This window comes from Rissa tridactyla, chromosome 5 (genome assembly GCF_028500815.1).
Source record: "Rissa tridactyla isolate bRisTri1 chromosome 5, bRisTri1.patW.cur.20221130, whole genome shotgun sequence".
Classification (NCBI taxonomy): domain Eukaryota; kingdom Metazoa; phylum Chordata; class Aves; order Charadriiformes; family Laridae; genus Rissa; species Rissa tridactyla.
The window spans coordinates 8,465,965-8,488,946 of record NC_071470.1 but is presented as its reverse complement, the minus strand read 5'-3'; the positions used below and the strand labels follow the sequence as shown (position 1 = coordinate 8,488,946).

The following is a 22,982-nucleotide window of genomic DNA, read 5'->3' as shown; positions in this document are numbered from 1 at the left end:
CAACCAAACTGCTCTCCAACAACACTATTAGTACCTGGCTACTTCCCATTACAGTTAAGGAAATAAATCAGTTTTTCAGTCGCTGTTAAAATCAGTCTATTTGGAAGCGAATGCCCTTTCTGCCGTGTGATATGTAACATGCACGGTAACTTCCACTGAGGTATGAAATCAGTGCATCTGTACTTTGGACGAAGAAAGTAATTCTTAAGAATATTTATTGTATTAGTATTTATTTTTTTGAGACAACAGAAAAATCTGTATTAAAAAAAATATTTGTTAACAGGCCAAGCAAGAGCTTCAGCAAAAGATCTATAAATCAGGGAAAAGACATTTTTTGGCTCAGATCTCATTTTTGGTATTTCCCTAAGACCCTGTTTCTGTGACTAGATATGACATTTGGTAGGTTATTTTATAACAGGGCTTCTTAGACATACCCTCCTATCGGACCAGAACACTAGCAATTCATCTGAAGTGCTTAAGAAAGAATAACAGAACCGCCCTGTCCCAGGCGGCCTTCTAATAACCTAATTCTTTTCCATGCCTGCTAGGTGCCATTTTAACTCATGTGTGCTTTAGAAGTATTTTCATCTAAAAAAACCCAACCCAACCAAACAACAAAAAAATAACAAACCCATAAACCAGCAACAAACCAACCCAAGAATACTGTCAAGACTGAAGAGATCTAGAGCTAACTGCTGAACTCATTGGGTAGAAATGGCTGAAATCAAACCAGACATACATTAGTATACATTTCTCGTCAGCAGAACTGCTGATCAGAAAGCAAGAAAGTCCAATGTGAGACAGGGTCCTCCATTGTTAGAAGCTTCAGTGACATTTCTATATAGCCATTAGATTTCTGAAGAAAGGAGTTAGGCTGAGGAATCTTTTTCCAGAAGTATTTTTTCTTGGAGGACCTCCAATTCAGACAAGCAGCTTCCAACATAGGAAAGGTACAGGACTACCAAGGACTACAGGGATCTGGGCATTCCCGCAGGTAAGTCTCTGTATGACCATTATACACCTCCATCAGCGTTGTGCACACAGTCAGCTAACAGGCAGGCGGGAGGAAGAAGAATGAAAAAGAAGAAAAAAAAAAGAGAAAGCCTCATTACAGTAATTAGTGAAAAACCGTCTCTGATACTAGCTGAACAGTTCAACTGAAATGAGCATTTATCTTATTTAGTCAACAACATGCAAGTATGAATAGCTTGTGTCCACAGCCAAGAACACTGCCTCTACTGAATATAGTAACTTAATTTCTCATTCAAAACCTCCTCTCACCCCTTTAGTCTTTTTTAAACACCAAACCCTTAAGTTCAGACTAAAATATCATCTGTTGCAAGCAGACTGTGACTGTAGTACGTGTAAACCATGCGGCACATTAACTTGTTTCATGCTACTTATAAGGGTACGTATCACAGGTTAATTCATGTTAGAAGGGTCCTTAAGGTGTCTGCAGTGCAAATGCTGCCTCAAACTGTGAGGAAAGGGCTCAGGCTGCACGGAACTTTGAACCTGTAGGGCCTTTGCAAAACAGCTATTCCAGCAATTACGTTTTGCTTTTACAAAATAATGTGGAATTAGTTTTGGTTTTACGTGCATGTTTTCACCTAAAAACCCCCCAGAACGTACCACTGTTCCCTTCTCCTTAAGCGTAAAGTAGTTCGTGGTCTGCCCCCCACCTCCCCACTCCAAACATTCTGCAAGAATAGAAGCATTACCTTATTGAGGACAGGCTTTGTGGAGAGAACATCATAAATTCTTGGTAAGGAGATGTTCTGAAAGACAATAATACATTTATGTTAATGGCCATTTATCTGTTAGTGTAAATGCGGAAAAGTGTAACTTTTTTACTGCTCAATTAGATAATAAGATAAAGCTTTAAGAATACATCGAGATCAGATGAGCATGGGTTACAAAAACTTGAGCAGACCAGATCTCATGGGACACGTGAGTGTCAGTGTTTGCTGCCTGACAGTGCGTGTTTGAATTTCACTGGTGATAAAACAGCTCAGGAAACAATGAAAATCTCTCTCAAAGTATCTCCAAGTTTATCCCCCTGCACACGCAGCCACAGACAATGCAGGAAACCCACCTAGATGAAGAGAAAACCTAAAACTAAGAAAAAAAAAAAATCATGTACAGAGCCACCTGGTACTTTATTACCCAGAAGCACAAACTGTCACAAAACCGTTAGCCGCTTCTGTCACTACAGCTGTGCTTGCCAATGCCCTGAATGTTCCTGGCTGTGTCAGATCAGTACTGTAACCTGGGAGTTTCAAAACAGCAAGATGAGGTACGGGGAGGATGTCTACCTCTTGCATGGTCTGGTTCAGGCATTTCATTGCAGGTGTTCTACGATTATCCAAGACGAGTGGAGGCTTCCAGCGATCGTAGTTTGTTTCTAACACGTACCACGTGCCTTTCTGGATATCAAGGCTGGAAAAGAGGTATATGTTTGTGTTTTGCTTCTCTGAGTATACAGTAAGTACATACAGAGTATATACTATATACAGCTGGATTTTTTTTTTTTAGGCTTGCTGTGGTATTGTTGAGTGGGAGTGTTGATCTACGTGAGGATAGGGAGGCTCTACAGAGAGACTTGGATAGATTGGACCGATGGGCCAATGCTAATGGAATGTGCTTCAACAAGGCCAAGTGCCGGGTCCTGCACTTGGGCCACAACAACCCCATGCATCGCTACAGGCTTGGGGCAGTGTGGCTGGAGAGCTGCCCGGCAGAAAAGGACCTGGGGGTTCTAATTGACAAGCGGCTGAACATGAGCCAGCAGCGTGCCCAGGTGGCCAAGAGGGCCAATGGCATCCCGGCTTGTATTAGAAATAGTGTGACCAGCAGAAGGAGGGAGGTGATTCCCCCCTGTACTCAGCACTGGTGAGGCCACACCTTGAGTATTGTGTCCAGTTCTGGGCACCTCAATACAAGAGAGATATCGAGGTGCTGGAGCGAGTGCAGAGGAGGGCAACGAAGCTGGTGAAGGGCCTGGAGAATAAATCTTATGAGGAGCGATTGAAGGAGCTGGGACTGTTTAGTTTGAGGAAGAGGAGGCTGAGGGGAGACCTAATCGCTTTTTACAACTACTTGAAAGGACATTGTAGAGAGGTTGGTGCTGGTCTCTTCTCACAGGTAATTAGCGATAGAACAAGAGGGAATGGGTTCAAGCTGCAGCAGGGTAGGTTTAGGCTGGACATTGGGAAAAAATTCTTCCCAGAAAGAGTGGTCAGACACTGGAATAGGCTGCCCAGGGAGGTGGTGGAGTCACCATCCCTGAATGTATTTAAGACTGGTTTAGACGTGGTGTTAAGGGATATGGTGTAAGGGAGAACTTTGTAGAGTGGAGTTGATGGTTGGACTCAATGATCCCAAGGGTCTTTTCCAACCTAAATGATTCTATGATTTTATGATTTTTCAATGATGCTAAAGAAGTGAGTTTTTGCACAACCACCTAAAGGAGGCTGTGGCGAGGTGGGGGTCAGTCTCTTCTCCCAAGTAACAAGCTACAGGACAAGACGAAAGGGCCTCAAGTTACACCAGGGGAGGTTTAGATTGGATATCAGGAAAAATTTCTTCACTGAAAGGGTTATCAAACGTTGGAACAGGCTGCCCAGGGAAGGGGTGGAATCGCCATCCCTGGAGGTATTTAAGACAGGTAGAAGTGGTGCTGAGGGACATGGTTTACTGTGGTTGTGGCAGTGTTAGGCCAATGGTTGGACTCGGTAATCTTAAAGGTTCCTTCCAACCTAAATGATTCTGTGGTTCTACGTCACAAGAAACAGAGGACACAATTATCGGTGGAACCTGTCCCCTTCTGGAAGGCTGAGTCAGGTGTCCAGTTAAGCATACTCACTCCCAAATATCCAGAGTAGCTGTCCTGGAACGAGTTATCACACACCCTTCTCCAGAATTTTTTCCACCCAGTATAAAGTAAGCTGGAGCCAGCAGTCTTGTTTTTGACAGTCTGTCTTTTGCATCCTGGTAACTGCAGATAACAAAGTAGTGTTGGACTATTAAATGTTATAAATGGTTCAAGTACTGAAGAATGAGTTTCACAGACCCAGGAAAAGTTTGGGTAGTTACACCTTTCTTCCCCTCTCATGCACATATGAGGAGATTGTATCACAATGAAGGAACACATGCAAGCAAAGCTCCTCTTCTCACTTTGTACTTAAAAGTTGAGAGGTGCTCTTCGCACTTTCTCTACATTTAAAACAGGAATAAAATGATGACATGCTGTGCCACATTCCACCTAGTTAATTTACTGTACGAGACCTTTGTTTCTGTTTACTTCCTATAATATGCTACTACCTGTTGGATGTGTTTTGATGCAGAATGCTATTACACATTCACATACTGATACGTTGATTAGAAAAAAAAAAAATCCATCTGAGAAATTTGAGGAGTTTTAAGGGATCATGTGTGATGCCTCCCCCCCACCAGAGTACCAGCAAACCCACAACTATTTAATGTTAAGGCTTCTAGGAAGATACCTATACCATTAGATACTAAGCATACATCTACAATATTCATGCCAGTTGGAAGCAAACCAGATTAAAGCAGTAGAATATTTGGGGGGGAGAATACCTTGTAGCATTCTCTAATACTGTTCTTGTAAGAAAGCCCATCCACATACCATCTCTTCTACCAAGAAACCATTCGAAGATTCCTGCAAAATATCACTGGTTACAATCATTTGTTTTCAGAAGGTTCACTCATGCTATTCTGACTTTCACAGGCTTTAAAATGAACTGTGTTTTGTCTTACTCGTTTCACCATTTGTGTGGCTGTTTGTTAAGGTAACTGGTATGCCCAAGGCTGGAAAACTTGTACAGAATGAAAGAAATGAGCGTTACTCACCAACATAACCACCATCAAGACTGAAACGCTCATTCATTGTCAGAGTGAACAAGTCCTGAAAAGCATTAAACAAATCAACCTTAATCCATCGGCAGCCCATTAATACCAGTAATAAACAAGACGCAGCACTGCAATTTACATGCCACTTGAGCTTTTTGTTCATTAGACTTCCCCTTTGAGTAATGGGCTGCAAGCTCAAGCCCATGTGGAGAAGAACCTAATTTATCACTGCTTGAGGAAGCAGAAATGACAATTCATAGTTTTCTGAGCTGGCACAGCAATCTGGCAAACCATGCTTTTATACTAAGTAAGTCAAGCCTGTGGCCATTTTTCTCTTGGTCCTTGTTGCATCACTGAACTAACAGTTTTCCTTCCCCTGCTGTACGTAACCTCCTTCTCAGACTTCTGAATACTACTCTAGTTTGAAGGCAGATTTTTAAGTCCCGGTGCTAACGTTATTGCTGTTCACATGGGCTTGCAGCTGTACACAATCCAATCTGCGCTACCTGCAACATGCAATTCAAACTCAAATCCCAGCCTTCTCCAACCAGTGTTTCTTTCAGAGGGAAGTGGAATTCAGCTACACTGGATCATTTTCAGAATTGACTCTTCCCAGTGTATTTGACCAGAAGATAAAAATAAATGGATACAATGCAGGGATTTACGCCAGAAATGCTCTACTATGAAAAGGGCCACTTATAATTGAGGATAAAGGCCAAGCATGTAGAAAAGGAGGAGTTGTGGTAAGCTGGAGACCCTAGTATAGTTCTATGCTGCTGGTTTTTAAGATGTAGATAAAACTCAGATTTCAGGCGGGTATTAAAAAAAAAATTAAAATCTTGCCTTGTAGGACTCCTTTTCCAAGGACTGGAGAAAGAATTAAAATAGCACAAGTGCGCTGTTTCACCTCTGGGATCACAGCAGTATCTATTTGCTACCAAGAAACTCCGACCAATTGAGCACTTTGTATTCACTCCTGTTTGTATTCAGAATTCAACACTGTTTTTTAAGAATTTTCCAAACATAAGTATTTAATTTCAGCAGTCTGCTTTTAGGAGGAAGCGTGCAGCATTGTTTTCTTTCTTCACAGTAGCTATACTGTGTACCAGAACAACTAAGAGGTCATTTATTAAAAAACATCCCAAGGCAGAAGATGAAAGCAGGAAAATTTACATCTTAAAGGAAACTCTGAAGCATTATTAACAAATTGACAAGCCCCCTTCCCCATACTTACTGGTTTGACTCCAGACACCATGCCTATGTATCCTGCAAAATTTGTGGACCTGAATACTGTTTTGTTGTTTCTCTGGAAGTCCAAGTTTACCACTAAAGGCTTCAGTTCCCGAGTTAAAGTCCAGGAACTATTTTTAACATCCCACCTGCAGAAGATGGTACAGCATTACAAACTTCCCTCCCTCAGCAGCATTTAAAACTTGCCTTTGCAGCACGCAGATTTCCTGTGTGAGTTGCCCGTCCTGATCTTACTCGTGTAGTTATTCAGGAGTTACCTGAGCAGCACCAGCAAGGGACAAGTAGGAAGTCTAAACGCATAGGCAGTCGGTGAAAAGAACCAAGTTGTGTTTGAACCAAGAGCATATCACCACTCAGTATTAAACAGCACCACCATTCCAGCTGGGGGGTTGTTTTTGAACACACATAACTTTGTTCTGTTCCCACTGGCAAAGGGAGGCTGCTACGGGTATTGCCCGTGACACCAAACCCACTGTATCCTGAAAGCATGTGTAGCTTGTTCCGCAGCAGAATGAGCCACTTCCCTCAAATTCTTACTTGTCAAAGTGAGAAAATGAACCGCGCTACTGGATTTGCTCTACACAAAGGGAAGTCCCAATTCTAGTTTGTAAAATAAGCCAGAACAATTTGAGGGCAAGAGCATGCTAAAGAACACTTAGCAGATCGTTAAATTCTCTGGAAACAATCCAGGTTCTGGAAACACCTTTGAAAGTTGCCTTCATTTTCAGGGAGCATATTCCCAGGATTTCTGACCAGTGGAAGAAGTTCAACACAAGCCAAACCAAGGGACAGGTGGGGTCACAGTTGACAATATTTGAGTTTTTGATAGGCAGGTAAGACTTTTAATGAAGCTGGACATTTAAATCCCATCTGGGCATTGAGAATCATCTGGATGAGTGATGTTACAAAATATACTGGGATATTAAAAGCAAATACTGAACTACCTGATCACCACGTATGAAATGAGAACTAGAAAAGAATCCAGTGCTGGGCAACAAATCCAAAGTTTGTATCTAAATGACAGATAATGTTACATCAGCGGAATGCAAATAACTGGCTTCCGAGTAGAAATGATGAAGGATGGGAAGTGCCAGTAGAGCACAGTACAGAACAGGGGGATAATTTTGGGAAAAAACCAACCACAAAACCGAGCCAAATCCAATCCACATTTCACTGCATACACTAAAATTGATGCTGCTGTCCCATCACATAAAGAACAAGATATACCGTGCCTCAGGGATACCAGAGAACATGGACCGTTCTTTGGTTCGAGACAGTTTTAACTGGAGCTGGGAAAAGACTAAGTAACACTGAACACAACTGTTTTACAAAGTCATTCCCGACAAGCTGCGAGCAGTTTGGTGTAAGATCAACACAACAATGCTTTTGTTTGCTTTAGCCTTTTTTCACAACACACAATGCAGCATTACTTGTCACAGCCTTAACAACACCCAACATACAATTCATCATTTAGACTCAAAGAATGCATGTAGAAACTTCAAGTTCAGCTAGCTTTTTCTTTTGGATTTAGCAAAAAAATAAAACCTAAAAGGCACCAGTTTAAGTACTTACCCGAGAAAGAGTCCAAAGTCCAAGTTTCTGGCATGGTACAGCTTCCCTACATATCAATAAATAAATAAATAAATAAATAAATAAATAAATCTTTCCTAAGAAAGAGACATAAAATTCAGCTTAGAAAACCACGAAATGAGTAAGCAGGAAAAACACCTTGGAAAGTAAGCAGGAAAATACCAGCGTCTAGTTGCCCTTTTCATAAGCACAGAAAAATTGTGGGTTTTTTTGGTTCAGAGAAGCGTTTTGCTGTAATTGAAATCAAGTAACCTTGTAAACTGCTGTCCATCTCAGCCTCAAATGCTTTCCATATTATGTTAATGCAATGGTAATACCTTGAACTTCCCCTAAAAGTGAGACGTTATAAGCTCTCTGAGAATCCCTCATGAATTTCCTAAGCTGGAACAGGTGCAGACAAGGGCTGCAGAACTCAGTTAAGAAAATGAGTCTCTTTTCTTAAAACAGCCTATCCATTTTCTCTAGCACCATACATCTGTGATAGCCAGAAACTAGCTGCAAAACGGACTGCAGTAGAATCCTTCATGGCACTGAGAAAGTATCAGCTGTCTGGCTGGTGTTTCTTTCCCCTACACAAACAAATGCCACCTATTAAATAAAAAAACCCAAACAAACAGCACAAACCACCCACAAAAAAAACCTCAACAAAACCAAATGCAAACCATCTTTGAAAGTACTTTTTTTTTTTTTTTTTTAGCCTAAAACACCCTTGATCTCTTATTCCTTCTGAAGGAATAACTTTTTATTATCATTGCTTTTAGTCTCTTCTACCTACTAGACTTTCTTGCCTGCAGATGAGAAGGACTATGTTTGTATAATTGAGGTGGACCCTCTCCTACATAACAGGAAACTGTTAACGTTGTTGCATTACCTGTTTTATCTTCTGCCACTATTGATGTACAGACAGTAAAAATTTCATAAAAGATGTTAAAAATAACAATTTCCCCTAGAACAAAAAGAAACAAACTTCAATAGTTTGAAATTTTTGCCATGCACAGAAAAAAATGGTTAGAAAAAAGCATAGTGAAAAGTTATAATATTCCTCTAAAGAATTTCTGTTTAAGTCTCATTTGATCTTTGAAATGACTGGTTTAGCAAAATCAAGAGCTTCCTGAAAGGCAAACAGAAGGATCAGAATTCCTTGGTCTTCTGCCTTACCATACAGAAAACTGACAGTCATCGCTACTTCCTCCTCTGGAAATGTTAAAACAAGCTATAAAATTCACTTTAAAGATGAAAGCTGCTGTATGTACCACTATTCCCATATAAGAGCTGCTGACTAGCACCAGGTGTCCTGCTCCTGTATGAGGGAGCCAGTGGAAGCAGGTCTATGGACTTCCTCCGCCTCAATTCTGGAAGAATTCAGTGTCTACCTCTCACCTGGAATTGCACTCTTTTGCAGGAGGTGTGGAAGGAAGGCAAGAGGATGTGTCAAGGATCACAAGGGAGAGAAAGCACAGCATGAAACTGAGCCTTGCCTTCTTGGTATGTCAATAGCAGACACACAGCTCAACAGGAAACCAGTGAGAATCAAGGATTCCCCCAGATTTTGGTGCACAGGAGCTGAGACTCCCTCCAGTTCCCAAAACTCAGGAGCAAGAAGCTACAGCTCTACAGAGAAGTCCCAGCCTGATGAAAGGCTTGTGTGATTTATTGCCATTCTCCTCTAAAATACCATTTTCATTTGATGTGAGATGCAATTTATTACTTTATCTACTTAGTTAATGATTCATTTGTTAAAGTCACAGATGACTACAGGTAACTATACTGCAGATTGGTACACATACTGATTTTAAATTAGTCTGGATTGCTAGTTTTCCACTACATTAATAAAGTGTTGGAAACTATTACCCAGAGGAATCCCTGATGAATTTGCAATTCCTTGGAGTTCTTCATTGAAAGGATAAGGAAGCGTGGCGGTCAGATGAGCCTGAAAGGGAAAGTTTTGTACGTTGTTTGTGTAAATTACGGCTATTTTGTTACTTAAAACAAACCTCTCCCCAGTAGGTACATCCTTCTCACAACTGTTAAATTGAGTATTTAATTCCTCTGCAGCCTGTAGAACTTGAGGATGTTTGTAGAGTGCTTGGAAGACAAGTACATACTTAAGGAAAGTAAAAACTATTACTTATCAAAATATTGACATATGAGCAATGGAGATTAGCACAGTATCTTAATTATAGTTAGCAGCAATGGGCAGAACAGAGTGAAGTAAGACTCTCATATTGTAAGAGCTCAACTGGAACTGAGCTTGACGTCAGTATTTAAGGGAATCTCTAACTTTCACATCAGGATGACGACCTGTATGTGCTACCTTTATGTCAACCCCACTCAGGCACATAGGCACACAAATGAAGAGTGGCCAGCATGACCTAAGACATAAAGATGGGGGACAGATTTGACCTCATGCTGTCTCTAGCGCTGCACTGTTTTCCCTGTCCTGATTCTACACCAAAGCCTATTTTAATCAGAATCAAATTATTTTTTAAGATGAGGCCAGGTCAGAGTTTCTCCTGTAATCAGACATTTATTACACTCTTCAAAACCTGATTTTATTCTACTGTTTAAAAGGAGCTGAACATGGCAAAGAGAATTTCAGTAAAATGTTTTGCTAGGGTGACTAAGTCAGTAGCATATATGTTTAGCATGACTAATCCAAACTTGAAAAGATCTTAGAAAGAATTAGAGGAGGAAGAGACATGCGCATTTTAGGTTTGATAGTTTCAGAGTAATTCAGAGTAGGCAAGAAGGCAAAATTTCACCAAAAAGGCAAGATTTTTATTCTAGAAGTGGAAGAAGTTATTAATTGCCAAATTTAGTAGCATTCTAATTGTGGTAGTCAGAGCGTATAATAATAAAATAATTCAGCTGAAAATACTTACTATTTTGTTATCCACAATGTCAACAACTTTGCCACTGGGGAAGAAGGTATTTGCTATATCTTTAATATTCTGGACCACAGTCTTCAGCTAAAAAGAACAATGGCTTTTATTGCATAGAAGATCTTGAGCATAAGAATTGCTATAACACCAACAGAACTCCTTCACATACTTTTCAAAAAAACATTTTGCTGAAAAAATATGTATTTAACATGCTAAATATGGTGTTCTTTGTAAGGAAATCACCCCCAACTCCCCATTAAAGAGTCATTCCTCAAGCTTTATTCAAATAACTTTCTAAATTAGCTCTGACATGTCCCTTTACTAGAGAAAACAAAGTACAGGAAAAAGCCATCCTCGTCTCCTGCTCCTTTGATCACATTTTGATACTCTGCACTCTTCTATCTTTAAAAATGTTAATTAAAAGCTCTTTGCTTAAGCACTGCTGTTCTTGAAGCCAAAAAGATTCAGTAAATTTCTTATAAAAGCACATACTTTCCATTTGCGACACATGAATGGCCACAAATAGAATTCCACTCCGTGTGATCTAACTCCAAAGTACGCAAGAGATAAAACCTTTCAGAATTTAAGGTGCAACCTGAAGCTCCGAACGCCCAATTACAGTGTAAATAGAATTTGTCTGGCTTTCAGAGTTGGAAGGTCAAAGTCAGCAGGGATACAGCAAAAATCCCTAGCCCTTTTCAAGAAATTAAGCCCTACTGAATTGAATTTTCAGCAACCTTCAGAACAGCTGTTCTAAGTAGTCTGAAATAGGCTCGAGTATTTTTAAAATGATTTCTCCCATGAAAACCCCAGTGCTGCAACCAGCACCCCTGAAAAGGGCTGGAAGTTCTGCTTTTCCCCCTCGCCATTTCGTCATCTCATGCAGCGTTTTGAGAGAAGCAGGGACGTGCAGAGGAGAAGGGACGCTGCCTCCGTTTCACTTACCGAGGCTGTCCTTTTGGCGTACTCCTCCTCCTTCATTCTGTATTACTTCATGATTAAAGAGCTTTGATAAATGAAAGCCTGCTTTATGCCACACCATTTTTTATGGCAAGCATCAGTGCCCCTATACTTGATGCTGCTAGCTCAAGAGTTGAACAGAAAAATATTTTACTCAAGCAATTATTTTAGTCTAGAATAATTTTACAAAAGTCAAATAGAAATATCTCTCCCTTCCAGAGAATTTTAGCACAGGTATTCCTTTCCAAACCTTTTTTTTCAAAATAAAAGGCCACGCACTGGTTTTATACCTGCCAAGCTTCAAAGTAAGCTCTGCATTTCATACCTCTGTCTTTTTGTCGTGCATCAAGTTATCCCATCTTTTGCTAGCAGGTAAATCAAGATTTATGACATATGTGGGTACATTCCCTTTGAACCTGAAAGATAAGTACCAGAGTTCGAATTTAAAGAAGGCTTTGAAAAAATATTTGACAAAATAGGTGCTTCCCACCTGTAACTGGCATTTTCTTGATCTGCAACAGGAATAAGTTACAAAAAAAAACCCCACACCTGTTCAGACTTGCAAATCATGACTTTTCTGTAATTTGCTAGACAACTGAATCAGGTTACTTACGTTGGTCCTGAAGGAGGGTATGTTTTACTCCTGCACTCTTCTCCATACTGTAAAGACAGTGAAACATAACTACTTAGCTTCTTTATTAAATCACTTTATTATTCTAGCAGACTTAGTTTTGAATTAAGCCTTTAGGACTAGTCAGCTAATTCAATCCACGATGACTTGATAACAAAGGAAGAGAAAGTTTCGGGACTTTGGAAAGGGTGCAGAACAGAATACAAGACATAGGGGACAAACAGCAACTTCCCCGTTCTGTCTGACAGACCTTCAGACAACCTGCCTAATATAGTCCAAGGCAAGCACGAGTTGATGATAAATATACAAACCCCTTTTTACTCAGTGTGATTCAATACAGAGCCCTTCAAAACCATATTCTTTAGACAAGTTCAGATACCTTAAATCTCACTATGGACCAGTTTGTTCCATCCGTTCCGTTCATAATCTCATTTTATAGCGTCTTTCATAATTATGCTCAGTGTTAAGCTTCACTTTGTGGCTGGGGCAGAGAAAGCACATTGAACTTTGGGAAAACTACTCAGCCAGGGGAATGAGCTATATACAGCATGACTTTATGTTTAGTGTGGAAAAGCGCTGCTGAACTGGTGCTAGATACTATGAGGGCACATTTCAGGAATGAAACTAAAAACTAGTTACCTTCATTCCTGTAAGCATGGCTAGATACAAACGAAAGTTTCGGAACTATATTTAGGCACACTGTGCTTCCCCATCAATTACATAAAGCATGCATATACATACATAAACGTATGCATATACATGCCACAATTATAATTGCATGTTTTACCCAGTGAAATGGGTAATGCAAATGCCTACTCGCTGCACTTGTGCTTCAAGACAGTTGAGAGCAGACCAGATCTGGTCCCCGTGCTATCTGAGCAGATCAGTAAGCTCCTAAGAGCACAGTATGTCCCTCTAGGAAAAAGGAAAGGCACACATGCTATTCTGGGAGTCCATAAGAAGGCTCCCGAAGCACAAGTGTTTGGGAGACAGAACAGAAAGAAAAATATGTAGGGATCCTTCCACCACTTCCTCCCCCCCAACCTTGATTTCCAGTATTTATTTGGCTGTACTAATTAGATTACTTGACTAGCGTGTCCTTACAATGCATTCTGGCTCCAGTAAAAACTGAGACATGATCTCTAGCAGCTGTGTGTCTGGGACAAACAAGCTAACTAATGTCCATGTTCACCTTGGGCTAATCACATTATCTGTTTTTAATGCATTAATCTAGAAAACACAATGTCTCACAGAATGCCACGGACTTTAAACACTGGCATAATTTGTTACAACTGGGAACAGGAATTTGGAAGTGGGATCAGTTTCTGTGTGTTATCATGTGTTTTCTTTTCGTATTGTTTCCAGTAGCTGGGAGAAAGCATGAGGTGGATTTTGGTTTTCCTACAAGAGAGACAAAGATACAGGACCAGCAGCTCTGCGTTTCCTAGATTTTACTGTGGTGCAGTTACAGCCTTTGCACAGCTGGAACAAAAGGTCAAACACAAGAGGTCATTTAATTTTCAAATTGAGGAAGTTTCAAAACAAGGAGGGAAAGGAGGAGGATATCAGATGACTAATTAGGCAACAAAAGTCAGAGGCTTCGTGCAAAGCCAAGCAAATACTTAACAGCATTAATGCAATTGTCTTGTGAAATTTTCCAACCTGCAATACTAAAAACAACCAGAAAAAGTGCCATTACATATACATCCTACTGCAATGGATACACAGGACCTTCAGGAAATAAATACTTTTTGTCACAATATGCTTCTTGCCAGATAAAGCCTATTAAAAAGGTTATCCCAAATGGATAAAAATTCAGTTGATCTGTCAGAATAGCTCATGCATACACAGAGGAAACAGTGGCAACCAGGCAAACTGATCTCAGAGGATTTTAAGTGATGTTCCAGGTGCTAAATGGTATGTCACGCCTGACTCTCTCTCCTGAGATTTTAATCTTGTATTTGAAGTTATTTTTATCTTCCCAGCCCTTTGCAACCTAAGCCACAAAAGAGGTGGGGAAAGCGACAGTTAAGAGAAGAGCTAAGGGAGAGATACAGAGAAGAGAGAAAATGTTCCCTCCTTACATGTCAGTAATTTTAGCCTTCTCACCTGTCTACGTATAAAGCAAGCTAAAAAAACCAGTAATCCCCAAAACAACCCATACACCTCCCAAAACTGTTCGCATTGATTGAGATACCTGAGGAAAGCCAAGATTACTAACAGTTTCTTTAGGTAAGCTATTATAGCTTATATATATTAGTGTGTGTGTATATATATATAAATAAAATCTAGTATATATATGTTGCACATAAGCAACAACTTAAAAGATATCAAGACAACCAGAAAACTAGAAGGTTTTGTTTCTGTAGATTTTTTTGTTTGTTTTTGTTTGCTTGATTTTTTAACACAAAGTTCTGAGGAGGAACAAAAAAATTGTTACCTTTTGCAATCAGCTAAAGACTAACTGCAAACTTTTCTAACAGAGCAAAAAGAAAAAAGACACTTCAACAATTTTCTTACAGCAACCAAAAAACCACCAGGCAGTTTCTATGACCAGAATGAAACAAGCAGCTATGAAGTCAGTGTGGTGAGCTGTGTGGTGAGCGAGATCCTCCCTTCTGCACAGGCTTGACACTGGAAGAGGAACAATAAATGCTGTCTGAAGTAGGAGCAGTCTTCCAGCACGAGTTTCCGACATGACAAACCAGAGGTGGTCTCCCAGAAATAGCCAGCAGAAGCTGGCTACAAACAGGAGGTCGTCACTATAAATTGCTTTTCAAAGATGCATTCAACCTCCTAGAAGGAATACAGCTATTCTTGAACGCTGACTATATGCTCTCTTTTTTTTTTTTTAAATCACCTATTACTAGTAGGTTGCATATTTTGATTATCTGATGTACTGCTGACTTTCAAATTTAAATGTACATAATGATACAAAAATGCATGCTTGGCACCATAGGATAAAAACACTAAAAGAAAAAGAACGCAGTGGAAAAGAAAGACAGTATGTTATGGGGAAAAATGGAAATAATAAGAAAAAATGGAAGTAGTAAACTGAAGATTTATATTATGACTGACTGTATGAAAAAAAAGTAGAGCAGAACAGGAACAAAATAGCTAACAAAGTGCCAAGAGGAATTTCTACTTGGAAAAAATAATCAAGCAATAACAGTTATTATTCAGTGCAGTAAAGAAAATTAATGCATGGTTTAATGATTGCTGAGTAACTATTTTAAAACCTAGCTTGACTTCATTAATATGAAATAGATTGAATGTAGCTTGTCCTGTCTAACGAATGCCAGCACTAACACTTTCTTTACCACCCTCAACAATATTTCGCATGTGGGCCCTCTCTGACATCCTTCCTTAATATTCAGTGTTTCTCATCTTCATATTTAAAAATAAAATTACCTCTTTGAGCTATGAAATACGATTCCATAGGTTAAGGACATGGCATTCAATCTCTTTCAGACAAAATAACCTGTTATATTCAGCATCTCTCAGTCTATGAACTCTGTGGTCTAACACATTTTTCTCTCTGCTCTTTTTCCCTTACAGGACGGTGCCAAAGCAGCACTCTGTCCTGCTGCAGCAGTCCCAATGCTCTTCACCTTTCTGAACAGGGAAGCTGAGTGCTCTTGCAGTGCTGAAGCAATGGGGACTGAGCCAATTTAAATTGCAGTTTGGACAAAATGTCCAGTATGGTTGAGGAGGCCCAGCCGAAAGCTAAAGGGACTGACAGTCTGTACCACTGCAATGTAATTCATGGCATCCAGCTTCCATGTTCTTTGTTAATGAGAAGAACCCAACCAGCTGTACGTAGGAAGACAACAATAGCTGCTCGTTCTTCAGCAAACTATGCACCCCAGCATCTGAACCAAAAATAAAATTCCCAAGCCTGATATCTGGCTGCACAGCAGCACAACCTGCAACCTGGACACCCGGTTGATATTGTGCAAGTGCAATCAAATGCAAAATCAAGCTCTAATGATAGACTTTGCTGATAGATGTCACTTTCACCCCTGCTCCACAACCGAGGAAGCTTTTGGATAAAATTCTGAAGGTGTTTTAAGCTGGTGCTGGCTTGTAGTATTGGGGGTAGATGGGATTGGGTGCACAGAAAAGGAAGGGGCATAATTCTGTGTAGTCGGGATGCGACGGGAACGTGGGTCATCCAGATATCCGCAGTCCTCCAAAGCCTTTCCTGCAGTTCCCCCCTCTCCCAAAACCCATACTTGTTCTCCTGAAATCAATATAATTTGCTAGGAAAAGTCTTAGGGCAAACATGAAAGAATACAGGAAGTAGCGCGCTCCCTAAATATTTCAAGATACATTGCAAAAGAGTATTCTGAAATGCGGAGATGCTTAAAAGCCTGTCCTTGTCACAGAGGATGAGGAGATGAAGGAGTGCTTCCCTGATAGGGGAATAACAAATACATCAGGAATAACAAATACATCAGGACGCAAGAACAGCTGTCGACATGCCCAGGAGATGGAAGCCAGCCTGTTCCAACTAACTACCTAACTAACACCCCCCTCGACTTCACAACTCCACCAAAAGTTAAATACTTCACTTATTACCTTACAAAATAATAATAAAAAAACCCCGAAGAAAACCTGACACCTCAAGCCCACCTGCTCTAGTCCCCTCCCCTTTGCTATAGCAAATACAGCAAGATTCAAAAGCGTTATGTGCTTTTAGCAAGCCCTTCTTAACTTTCCTTCTGAAAAGCACTGCTTTGCTGTAATGTTACTATATTTATGTTATAGATGATGTACATGAAACTGAACGCAGGAGCGAGCAAGGGCTTGTGAAACACACCCGATAAACACCAAGACTCGTTCACCGCAGCCGCCCCAGAGAAACCATTTAAAAGTCACCAAGTCGGTGAGGGCGGCGAGACGCTGCCTTAAATTCACATTTTCCTGCCTGGGAAAGACCATTTTCCCTCACAACCCCCCGGAGCCCCTGGGGCTCCTCCGGGAGCAGCGCTGCGACGATCCCGCGCCCCCCCCAACCCCTTCCCCTCAGGCCGCCATGTTTACCGGGTCCGGCGCCCAGACGAGCTGCGCCACGACCAGAAGGGCTGCGGGCCCCAGCAGCGCCTGGCGCCGGCCCGCCATCCTCCTTCCCGGCTCGGCGAGACGTTTCCCGGTGTGGCTGCCCCACATGACACCGCCCCGCCTGTCAGGGGAAGGGAGGAGGAGAAGGAGGAGGCGGCGGCGGTAGGGCCGGGGCGGCGGCGGCAGGGCCCTGCCGCCGCCGCCCCAGGCGTATACGGGCTATAAGGTCCCCCCCGGCGGAACCACCCCTTCTCCAGGCTGAACAACGCCAACTCACTCAGCCTGTCCTCACAGCAGAGGGCCTCCAGCCCCCCTGATCATCTTCGTGGCCTCCTCTAGACCCGCTCCAACATGTCCCATGTCCTCCTTACGTTGGGGACCCCAGAGCCGGACGCAGGACTCCAGGTGGGGTCTCAACAGAGCGGCGCGGAGGGGCAGAATCACCACCAATAAATATTAAAAAGCTAGGGTGCCTTGTTTTGTTGTTTGTTTCTTGTGCTTTATGCAGTGCCCGAGATCTGTCACGTGTTTTTAGGCACACAGAATAGCAGCAAAACAGTCTTTAGTATCACAGCTTAATTGGCCGTGCAATTAACTCCCTTATAAAACAAAGCGGGGGTGGCAAGAAAAGGATGGGAAGTCCTTGGCAGATGTCTGATTGGAAAGGTGTATGGCATTGCAGAAACGGAGAAGCAGGAAATGATAAAAAGAAATGCGTTGTTAGGCGTGAGGGCCTTGGGCAAAGGGAGGGCCCGCAGCAGCGCGTAGGATGGAATCGGCTCCCAACGTAAGCCTGGACTTGCACAAAGCTTTAGAGACCAAGGCAGAAAAGCATTAAGCACTGGGGGAAGAACATACCGAACTAATCGGGGGATTTAGGAAATGAGGAAAATTACAGCGTAACGGGAGAAACCTTGAGATTTTCATGGAAGTGTCTTTCACAAGTAGGAAATAGTGGCAGATGCCCCACCCCCGGGAACATTCAGGGGCAGGTTGGATGGGGCTCTGAGCAATCTGCTGTAGTTGAAGATGTCCCTGCTCATTGCAGGGGGGTTGGACTGGATGGCCTTTAAAAGGTCCCTTCCAACCCAAATCGTTTCATGATTCTATGAAATTAGGCAGTTTCTGTAGGGCCCAGGCATTTTTGGGGGGTTGAAAACAAATACCCGTATATAATATTACGGTCTAGAGTAAGAAATAGATTAACTCGGTCCTGTTATTTTCTAAACATCTGCAGACCCTTTTTCTCTGCTTTTATTTCGGGAGCAGACAGCTTTTAGATGCTTTACTATCTTTAGGACATTTTTCACAGTAGAAAATAAATGACGACTTTGGAAAATGAAAAACTCTTTCTGAATGCTCTGAGGACAAAATTATGCCATCGTCACATTACACATTCACAACTTACTTTTTTGAAGCCTCTTTGTACTTCTGGTTTAGTTCTCTCACCAGTAAAGAAATTTTCAGTTTAAGTTAAGTTTCTCTGACTATGGCTATTCTGCTGTGTTCCTATCAGGATGTGTTGCCTCCAGGGTCTACACCAGCACATTAGGTTCTCCATTTTGTTGTCTAGGTTTCTTTTGTCAGTTTTCAAAAATCTAAGTTAAGTCAGAAGGGGAAAAAAAAAAGCTTCCTAAGATGTGCAGTTTACTCATTAACTGTCCCACGTGACAGCTGGTGTCTCTGATACGTGGTACTTCATGTCCACCCTTCTGCTTTCTCATACCCATCTATCCAGTACTGTATTACCACTCCCCGCATCTGTTCCTTCCTCCAGAAGGAGAGGCTGCACAAATTATTTCCCCTTTTCTCCGTTTCAGTTAAAGCTGGTCGTGCTAACACTAGTGCCAGGACACAGTATCACCAAGAAGACTCCATGAATACCTCCAGTAGGAAAATATCCCAATGGACTCCTTACAGCAAGTTTAAGACACATACCAATCTTCACCCTTTTGTCACACCTTTTTCCTGGGACTAAAGTTCCAGTGAATTCCCCAGACTCCTGCTTCTGTGTTATCTCAGAACACGTGTTTTTTAGCAAGAATGTAGTGCATCGTTAGTCCCAGCGCAGAGGGCAAACCCATTGCTATTACAATACCCTTATTCCCTGCAGGGCTGCCAGTCCCTTGCCAAATCCCGTACTTCCTCTTCTACTTGGGACAGTCTCATTTCATTTGCTCTGACATTTCTTTTTACTTCACTTATTCCTAGCTGCGTAACAAACGTTGCCTCTCAGTTCCATTTTTCCCTTACTATCATGTATAGCTACTTAAAGAGACTACGCCTTGCATTCTCCTATTTACATAGATAAATATGAAACAGAAAATTCCTTTCCACAGGTAATTCTCAGGCTCTTCTTCAGATTCTGAGCACTCCTTTCAGCACCCTTTCCATCAGCATAGCAGATTCCTGTTCCCAGCTGTGTCCATGTTTGAGCAATCATTTTTATGAGTTCTAGCAGACAGGATTTTATTTAAACAATATATTCTTGAAAGGAAAAACAGACGCTGCAACATCGGTCTACTCCAACCAACTTTCACTTCAGATGCATTTAAGATTCACAGTGATTGTGGATCAATGACACCTGCAATGAACTGCCCAATAAATAATTGCTCTGGCCCACAGCCTGCTCCAGTGTTTCAGGGAGCAGTTTTGGCAGTAGGCCACTTCCAGGTCCGTGATGTCCCAACAGCTGTACATCAGGTTACTTACATTTCTGGGGAGGGACACGTAGCCAGGTACCTAAAACCAGAACGACTTAATCCTAATCCAACTAATCCTAACTACTACCCTAATCCTCAGTCCTAGATCAAAACTGAGGAGTTTTGGGGAAAAAATGAATTAAGTTTTTTTCTGTGATGGCACAACCCACAGCTATGCTGCATTTTCATACAAGAATTCCTCAGGCTCTGGCCAGGAACATTTGCCAGCAATCATCTTATTTATTTCTAGCTTTTGGCCTTCTCCCTGCAAATTCAGCGCTCACACTTCTGTCAGAAGTCCCGAGCACGCACAATGCATCTTTTCAAACAATACAGGAACTCAAAATATGTCTTTTACTCACTGTGGCAGAAGCAGCACAGCCCTCTTCTTTACAAAAATTGAGTCACACAGCATACGGACCGACACTGTGGTTCAAAAGCCTCTAAGCTACATACACAGTTTCACCTGCCTGACCACTTCTGCTATGGGTAAAATGCTAGCCACACGCCATGCCTGCATGGCTTGCTTTGGTTGACGGGGTGTCTGTTTTTCAGAGCAATCAGGTTACACACAGAGTTCCCTGGAAAAGCCAACTCTTCTCTCAAGAGCACTAAAAGCTTTCTCTCTGGACTATGTCATTGTACAGTCTGTCTCCCAGGGCTTAAGCTATATGGCAAATAGCTTATCACTCGTCATTTATATACCTTTAATTTTTCTTGGAGCCATTTCCCTAATACAAGCCAAATATTCACAAGTGACACAGTTAATAAGATTTCATAACTGGGTTATTAATATGAGGGAATTTTAATATAATTGTGGAGATACTTAGAAAACTAGACTCAAAGATCAGTTCTGCTAATTACAGTTTCTTTTTGAAAATGTTTTAATGCAGAGTCTCACTACAAACATGTTGATATTCCCAGCAATTGCTTGCTTTGAAAGAACAGGTAGTTAATAGAAACTGAGAGGAAACAAAGATAACTTTCAAGCTGTTACATGGTAAGCTTGAAGAGTAAACTCAAAGTTTTGTACTACAACTAGAAATAAAATCTGTGTAAACTTTAAAATGAAGCTGTTGATACTGGTCAAAAGGTCAAACTTTTGATCAGTTTACGTGACCATCTGATACCGTTACATTTCGGTTAACAGTATTTCCTGAAATACAATAATCAGATAAGGATCAGATAAAATCCCAGCTACTGGGGGGTCTTTCGTACCTCTGAAAACTGAGGGGAAAATTCTCATTTGATAATTTCATTTTACTATTTTTTTTTCATTCAGCGTAGACCTTGCTTTTATTTAACTTCTCAACATTCTGTTATAACTTAAAATACAAAATCTTAGGGAGCAGCTGGAATGATAGGAAAGGTCTCCAAGGATTTGTCCGTGTAAGAAAGTTACAAGCACAACTGTCCCAAAATAGTTGCAGAAAGCAGCTCCCCAGAGGCGGCATTTTGATTTCTCATTTAGTATCTCAACAGAAAAAGCTGAAGTGGGAAGAAAAAGCACTCATTCCAAAACAGGTATTCATACAAGGAACTAGTGAGTGTGCCTATTCCCATAAAACAGGTATTAAGTAAACAGTAGGTTTAAAATGTATAAAACAAATAAATTCTTCTGGCTTAGAGGGAGAAGCCCTGTGGCACAAACTCTCCATACACAGCTGGATAGAGCGGGGAACGGAAAGGTTAAAAATGCCAGAGAAAGGTATGGATTTTTGTTTGTTTTTCTAGAAACAAATGAGTGTCTAAAAGTCCCTCTGTTACATCATGAACATGCCCAGCCTATGGAGATTTTCTTCTTTTAGTTCCACAAAATTCGTATGGGCTACATCTATATTTTTCTAAATTCTTTGAAAAATAAATACTTTCATCGCTAACCTCAGCTAGCCTTCCCTAACCAGCTATAATTTGTTCTCATGTTGAAAAGTCAATAAAGGATTTAAACAATTATGATGTACTTAAAAGTCTTCGTGCTTCTTCCTCGAGACCAACTGCCTATGAAATTAGACCAATATAAACTGCCGTTACTGACTAGACTTTATTAGTCTGCTCTTGTGCTCTTTTTAGACACGCCATAATCTTGCATGAGTTTACAGTTTTGTACTATGTGTGCAGTTCAAATTGACAGCTAGGAGAAGCTCCATAGAGACAATTCAAATTATTACCATAAAAATCCTCAACATTCTTACCAAGTAATCTTTATGATGCAGATTACAGAAGCTGTGGAGAGAGTGAGCAATTGTTCTGACTGAGGTAGTTCCTATGGAGATGCTGTTACTGAAAACCTGGTTGGTAATCAGAGCAGACAGGGGTAATCATATTTTATACAAGATACTAGGAATGCATATTTATAGTATAACCTTAAAAAAAGTCCCTGCTGTTTTATTAAACAAAGTCCATGCCGTAGAGAAACCAGCAAGTTTGCAAAATCGGTTTTTCCCTCTTGTAAAATAAACGGCCTGCTAACACAAAAGAGCCATCCCGTTTTCTTATGAAGCATGTGTAATAGGGTTCTTGTAACTTGTCGACACTTTTTCCAGCATATGGATTATGCCATTTATCAGCGTGAACAGTGGGTCTGTTTTGAACATTGTTTTATGAAGCCTAAATATTCTGTCCCAGTCCTCACCTGATGCAGCGTAGAATGGCTCCACAGATGTCCTACTCGGGATCTGGTTGAATGTGTTCCAAGACATGTATTCTCAATTATTTCTTCTTGTTCAATATGGTTACATATTTCTTAATGGTTCAATGTGCTAATCATATTTTACTTTTGAATTTCATAGTTGTTCTCTTCTGCCCTTACTGTTTTCTACGCTGTCTCTAAGTTCAGGTTCCTTTCATCAACCTTGGAAGATTCAGTGGGTCTATTTCTTTTTTGTTAAATCATTATCTCACTATTTCAATGGCATGTAGTTTCAGAGTAAACTTAATAAATAGTATTCATTACTGAAAGATGACATTAGTTTGATGCTTAATTGTAGGCAATCCTTTAAAAAGAACATAATAAAAACATCAGCAAAACGC

General features: G+C 40.9%; 1 protein-coding gene across 3 annotated transcripts; it reads right to left on the bottom strand.

Annotated features, from left to right (window-relative positions):
- Positions 1-213: 213 nt before the first annotated feature.
- On the bottom strand, positions 214-22,981 carry ASAH1 (N-acylsphingosine amidohydrolase 1). Of its 3 annotated transcripts, none has more exons than XM_054203567.1 (14): positions 22,585-22,981; positions 12,169-12,215; positions 11,881-11,971; positions 10,596-10,682; positions 9,565-9,643; positions 8,585-8,659; positions 7,696-7,741; positions 6,107-6,251; positions 4,873-4,927; positions 4,600-4,681; positions 3,866-3,997; positions 2,316-2,439; positions 1,722-1,778; positions 214-1,048 (listed from the first exon to the last, which is right to left on the bottom strand). In XM_054203567.1, the coding sequence occupies exons 3-14, from the start codon at positions 11,899-11,901 to the stop codon at positions 959-961; spliced, it is 993 nt and encodes a 330-aa protein (XP_054059542.1). In that variant the 5' UTR covers positions 11,902-11,971; positions 12,169-12,215; positions 22,585-22,981; the 3' UTR covers positions 214-958. The 3 variants fall into 3 exon arrangements, with proteins under 3 accessions (XP_054059542.1, XP_054059540.1, XP_054059539.1); XM_054203565.1 differs by lacking the exon at positions 22,585-22,981 and adding an exon at positions 17,528-17,738; XM_054203564.1 differs by lacking the exon at positions 22,585-22,981 and adding an exon at positions 17,233-17,432.
- Between the last annotated feature and the right edge of the window lies 1 nt (position 22,982).

Bases quoted from the DNA above. Each gene is read 5' to 3' on its own strand.
- ASAH1 (XM_054203564.1), bottom strand. From the start codon at position 17,358: ATGTGGGGCAGCCACACCGGGAAACGTCTCGCCGAGCCGGGAAGGAGG. The intron at 4,928-6,106 runs GTAAGTATGGGG...AATGCTTTTCAG, and splicing joins TGGTGTCTGGAGTCAAACCA to GACTTGTTCACTCTGACAAT. The intron at 1,779-2,315 runs GTAGACATCCTC...ATTGTCTTTCAG, and splicing joins TGAACCAGACCATGCAAGAG to AACATCTCCTTACCAAGAAT.